Source organism: Helianthus annuus, chromosome 8 (assembly GCF_002127325.2).
Source record: "Helianthus annuus cultivar XRQ/B chromosome 8, HanXRQr2.0-SUNRISE, whole genome shotgun sequence".
Taxonomy (NCBI): domain Eukaryota; kingdom Viridiplantae; phylum Streptophyta; class Magnoliopsida; order Asterales; family Asteraceae; genus Helianthus; species Helianthus annuus.
This window is the reverse complement of record NC_035440.2, coordinates 104,741,761-104,748,225: the sequence shown is the minus strand read 5'-3', so window position 1 is coordinate 104,748,225 and position 6,465 is coordinate 104,741,761. Positions and strand designations below refer to the sequence as shown.

General features: G+C 41.4%; 1 protein-coding gene across 1 annotated transcript; it reads left to right on the top strand.

The window, feature by feature from the left end:
- The first annotated feature begins 462 nt into the window (after positions 1-462).
- LOC110870454 lies at positions 463-4,568 on the top strand. The gene is made up of 5 exons (XM_022119635.1): positions 463-948; positions 1,120-1,558; positions 2,408-2,877; positions 3,225-3,786; positions 3,943-4,568. Exons 1-5 carry the CDS (start codon positions 463-465, stop codon positions 4,566-4,568), a joined length of 2,583 nt encoding a protein of 860 aa, XP_021975327.1.
- The last annotated feature ends 1,897 nt before the right edge of the window (positions 4,569-6,465 follow it).

Here is a 6,465-nt window from a genome sequence, read left to right as displayed (position 1 = left end):
GCTCAAGCGGAACTTGAGACTGGAACCACTACTCGGCCACCAAAATTGAAAGGGGCTGAAGACTTTAGCACTTGGAAGACTTGCATTCAAGAGTACACGGACTACAATCTGTGGCTCTCTGTCACCGCTGGACCCCACATTCCAACAGTTGTTCGAGGAGATGCGGTAGTTGCCAACAATGATGCAACTACCTTTACTGATGAAGACAAGGCTCTAATCCAACATGATCGTCGTGCTCATGCTGCCTTAACCATGGCACTATCAACCAACGACTGCAATATGTTTGAAGAACACCGAACTGCAAATGCACTCTGGAATGCATTGATTGAGTACTATGAAGGAAATGAAGAGTTGATCGAAAGCAAGAGAGATATGGTACAGAAACAATATGACATGTTCTGTGGAGTTCGTGGAGAAAGTCTTTCCGATCACATCAGTCGTTTTCTAAATATGATGACCAAAATGAAGAAGGCGGGAAATCCTGTCACAAATCGTGTTGCAATAAAGAAGCTGCTAGATTCACTTCCCAAAGAATGGAGCCTACAATGCATGATGATCATGAAGGATTTCCTCAACAATCCAAATCATGTCACTCTGTCCGATCTGATCAACACCCTAAGAGCCTTTGAAATGGATGTCAACAAAAGAGAAATGAACACTGCTGGTTACCAACCAAAGTCAACTCAAACCACTGCTGGCTTGAAAAATGTGGCATTTCTTGCTTCAGGGGGCATCACTTCACAAGCTTCTGACTTAATCTACGCAAACACTTCCGCAAGCGCATCAAAAGCTCCACAACTTGTTGAGAAGACTATGACTGTTGACACTCAAGAGTTGAAAGTGTCCACTGAAAACGTGGCACTTTTTAACACATTTCTGAGCAGCTATGAAGCCCTGATGTCTGGAGAACTAAATAAGGAGGTGTTCACGGCTGAAGACATGTATCAGGTTGATCCAGATGACATGGAGGAAATGGATCTGAAATGGCAAATGGCCATGATCACCTTGAGGCTAAAGAAATTTCAAGACAAAACAGGAAAGCGTTTGGGTCTTGGAAAAGCTGGTTTTGACAAATCTAAACTTAGGTGCTACAACTGCAAGAATCTAGGCCATTTCAAGCGTGATTGTCCTCTGTTGAAAGAAGGAAACAGTGAAACCACTCCTGCTGTAAAGCAAATCACAGTTGAAGAGAACAAGAACAACGCGTCTCCTAGCACGCCAAAAGCTTTAGTCGTCGAAGACTATGATTGGAGTGAAGAAATTACTGAAGCAAAGGAGCAAGTCAACAAAGCTCTGATGGCCAAGATCTCAGGTGAATCCTCATCAAGGCAGTTTGAAAAGCAGACAGCCGGAATTCCAAAAGGAGACAATACTGCTGACAAAGGTCTGAAAAGCATTCTGACTTCAGTAGAGCCTGAAAATGAAAAGAAGTGTGGAGAAGCAGAGGAGCATGTTTCGAAAGAGGCATCTGATCAAAAGAAGGGTAAGGAAAAGGTCCCAGCAGCCGCCATGAAAGCAGATTCATCAAAAGAGAAAGCTGACAAGGACTTGGTAAACAGTATTCCACTTAGTTTTAAAGAAAAACTATGCACTCCTGCATGCGTTGATGTCGTGGCACATTACAAATGGTTGAATCTAGAATATGAGAGACAAAAAGACAAAGCTTTAAAATTTAACAACGAGCTTAAACAAAATGAGGCTGCATATCAGAGAAAGTTGAATTCAACTTTAGCTGAAATGCAAACTCTAAAAGAATTTGTGTATAGAAAAGATTTTATCATAAACGATCTCACAGAAAGATTAGAAAAAGCTTTGAACGAAAAGAACAAATTACAAATTATAATAGACAAGTGGAATGTCAGTCAAAAGGCCTTTACTGACATTAAAAACTGCCAACGACCAACGTTTGTGAAAGACGGGATTGGGTATAAGGATAGGCACGGAAATGAAAGAAAACTATTCTTTCCACCACATAGCAAAAACTATGTGCCTATGCCGACTCCTCATCCCGAAAACGATCTCATCAATGAAAAGGCCTTTGTTGAATAAAATGAGTTTTATGAAAATGAGACAACCGCTAACTACTCTAAAAGTAATGCAGATCCCATTGTGTGTAAAGAAGATGTGTGCGATGAGGATGGAGACTGCGGCGGGTCAAAAATAGGAATTGGATATTCAGGCGACAGTTATTCCACCGTTAACTGGTTCGCCTGGAACTGTTCTAGGAAAAACAATGTTAAGGATGAATGTAATAATTTAAGTAGGATGGATGACTGTAATGGCCGAGTGCCTAAATTTAAATCTTCGGATGACTGTAAGGGCCGTGTGCCTACATTTGAGACCCGTGATCATGAACATTGTGTGACTGAATGTCATGATTTAAATTATTCGTTTTGTGATGATAAAGTTGCTTGTGAATCTCCTGTATTTGTGCCAGAATTGAAAAAGAATAGTTTCGGAAAATTCCTCACAGCGGAAATTCCCGAATTTATTCCTTCTAGAACAGGTGTGACAGATTCAGAAAAGAGTGTCACTGAAGATCATGGCAATGAAGACTCAAGCATCACTGCCTCAGAAGACGAGCAAGGATCAGAAAGTTCAAGTGAAGATCAAACAACAAGTGATGAAAGTCTAGAATTCCCTAGTGATGAAACCCAGCAATCCTCAAGTGAAGATCACCCCACCAGTGATGAAAGCTTCGAATGTTCAAGTTCTGAAATCATTGAAGACCAAGACTCAGAAAGTTCGAACAAAGATCAAAGCTACAATGAGTCAAGTTACGAAGCAAGTGAAGAGCAAATCTCAAGTGAGGACAACATGTCTGAAAGTTTATTCGATTCAGACAATGATGAAGAATACTTAGAAGATGAAAGCAGGGTGGACAGGAAAATGAAGAAAGCAGAAAGCTCAAGACTCTCATCACATACATCATCTTCTAACACCAAAAGACCCAGACATAAAAGATGCTTTCGCTGTGGTCACTTAGGACATACAGCGAAACATTGTAAAACCAAGAAGTTTTATAAACCAGAACATGATTTTCTTACAAACGTCACATATCAATTAAATTATCTTAAGAAGTCTGTTAAAAATTTGGTTGAGTCAACTGCCTACTTTTGGAAACAAAAAGAGGTCAACGTGGGTCAAAACCACGATAGATTCCAAATGAAGCAAATCTGGGTTCCTAAGTCAAGCAAATTTGTATATATTTTTTTGTATATCAGAATAAACTCCAGAAATGGCTTCGTATGCTCATGGAATACATCTGGCATGTGGACAGCGGATGTTCAAGACACATGACTGGATTGAAGGAACTTCTGAAGAACTTTCGCTTCATCGATGGTGATTTCGTATCTTTCGCTGGAGACGAGAGAGGAGGAAAGATTGTTGGAGTAGGAGATGTGGTGTCTGAAGCCCTCACGTTGGAGAATGTCAACTATGTTCCAGAGCTGTGCTACAATCTCATGAGTGTCTCACAAGTCTGTGATAAAGGAATATCGGTGCTTTTCAATGACATGGAATGCTTGTTTCTCAAGCCCGGTTATGTTGTTCCTGCTGAAATGATCATGCTTACTGCTCCAAGACAAAACAACACATACGTGCTCAATATGAAGAATCCCAAGACAAACGACAATCTAACCTGCTTGATCTCTAAGGCTTCAGAATCAGAGTCACTGCTTTGGCACAGGCGATTGGGGCATGCTAATTTTAAAAATATGAATAAACTCTCTAAGTTAAATTTAGTAAGAGGTCTTCCGATTAAGGAATTCCCATTTTCTGAAAAATGTATAGCATGCGCCCAGGGAAAGCAACACAAGAAATCGCACAAGTCCAAAGCAGTGAATACGATCGCTGCGCCTCTTCAATTGATGCATATGGATCTTTTTGGTCCAATTAGTGTTAAAAGTCTTGCTAAAAGTTCTTACTGTTTGGTGATCACAGATGATTTCTCTCGGTTTTCATGGGTCTATTTTCTTGAAGCAAAAAGCGAGACAACTGAAGTTCTTAAATCATTCATCCCGCTGATTGAAAACGTGACCAAACTAAAAGTGAAGTCGATCAGAAGTGACAATGGGTCCGAGTTCAAAAATCAGACTTTCATATCCTTCTGTGCAGAAAAGGGAATTCATCTCCAATACAGTGCAGCCAGAACTCCCCAACAAAATGGAGTTGCTGAACGCAAGAATAGAACGTTGATCGAAGCTGCACGAACCATGCTGGTGGACTCAAAGCTTCCAATCATCTTCTGGGCAGAAGCAGTAAATACGGCATGCTACGTTCTAAACAGGGTATTCATTGTAAAACCACATGGAAAGACAGCGTATGAACTTCTCTTCAAAAGAAAGCCGCTCATTGACTTCTTCAGACCATTTGGCTGTTCGTGCACCCTTCTAAACACTCAAGAAAATCTCATCAAATTCGAAGCAGTGGGCGATATCTGCTACTTCATGGGGTATTCATCCACACAGAAAGCCTACCGTGTTTACAACAAAAGAACAAAGATGGTTATTGAATCTTACTATGTTGATTTTCAAGAAGGAAACTACACCAACACCGAAAAGTTCTGAAAGATTTATGGGTGCAAGCATAAGGGCGGCCGAGTCCGAAGAACATCGCCAGCATGTCAGAGATATGAGAGCGATTCACGCCTTGCAAGAAAAAGAAAAGAGGGAAAAGAGACTCAAGCGAAAAGAGATATCAACCTCAGAAAGACCAGAGACTGTTACTGAGGAAGTTCAGTCGTTGAATGATTTTGTAAATGCATTGATTGTCGATGCGGATGAAGGCTCAGCAAGCAAGGGCTCCTCCAAAGTATCTCCTGTGAAACCAACTAGGCTTTCAAAGCCTCCAGTCCCTCCACAAAGGGTTCGTCCCTTTCAAGAGCTCTACGATAAATTGATCAAAGACACCGGTCCCTCGGTTGCCAAAGAAATCTGTCTGCTGAAGAACCAAGTAAACGACATGAATTTTCTGAGAGAGAAGATTAAGGATCAGCGAAATAAAAACAAAGAGATGAAGGCCTACATGGCTAAGCAATCCAAGTTCATCAGATTCCAGCAAGCTGGGTTGGAGAAAATGTTCAGAATGATGAGAAACATGTGTGAGCAAATGAAAGTAAAGCCCATGTTTTCCTTTGAAGAAATCTTCGACTTTGACGCTTTCATAGAAGAAGAAACTGCTAGAAAAGAAAAGGAGGCAGAAGCTAAGAAAAAGCGTTTGGAATCAGTCGAAAAGGTAACTGAGGGAAATGAAAGTGATGAAGAGGAAGTGGACCGGGATGATATGCCAACCAGATTTATCGAATGGGGTCTGGAAGAGGAAGTTCTCTATGAACAAGAAAACGGAAAAACCTTCTCTCCTCAGCACCCAGAATGGTTCAAGAAAGAGAGAGAAAGACTCCCAGATTTTTACCAAGTAATAGCAGTAGAAAAGAGTGAAGCAACTGACAAGATCATCAGCTGGATGTATGACAACCTTCGAGGAATGTTTGTAGTGAAAAGACGTAGTGGAGTAATCCAGTACTTCCAGACCGGATTTGATCTTTTCTCACTTCCCAGGTGGGATCTGCGTGAGCTTGGTCGTCTGGACATTCTAAACCCGGAAGAAAAAGGAGTCGGGAGGGATTTTGAGCGGATAATTGCCAAAGAAAGCAACAAGGGTTTCCCCAATCATGCTCCGCAGCGTCCAAGATGTAGAGTATCAAAAACAACCATTGATCCAGTAACCGGAAAAGGAAAAGTGACGTGGGTGATCAACCCTGCAAAAGTTGTCACGAGGATCAAGCTTCCTGAAGAAGTTCCTGTCGCTCTCAATGATTTCAAGAAATGGTTTTATGATAGCAGGACTGGTGAAGCTGTGATAAGATCCAACGAAAATGTGGATATCCGTATCCTGGATCCTATGGATGTTTTTATGTTTGGGCTCTCAGATCTAACAGTGTTGAACGCTAGCCGTATAAACGTGGGAGCTGGTAATGCAAATATGGAGGAGGCAGCGTTATTTCAGAGAGTGGTAGAGCGAGCCTGGAAGTTCAAAAGGGAAATGCTGGATATGGTAGACAAAATTGAGAAGAGGAATGAAACTGAAGAAAAGAAAAAGGAAGCAAGGAAGAAGAAGAAACATGAACGCAAGAAAGAAAGATCTTCTGCTTCAACAACTGAACCCACCACAACATCACCGCCTCCGGCCTCATCCACATATGAGGCCACTATGGAGGATCAACCAATTAGTGAAGCTGCAACAACTCAAGAAACTCAAACTGTAACAATCGAGACAGAGGCACCACCAGAAACGACCATGAACGAAGAAAAACCCACAGAGCCTGAAGAGCCAGCTACAAAGAATCCGGCAGGAACAACTGAAGAATGAAAAGACAAGTATGCAACGATCTAGGGGGGATATTGTTAGAACTTTTAAGATCGTTGATACTTGTGCAGGATTAGTTTTAGTCATAGTTTGTAGCTA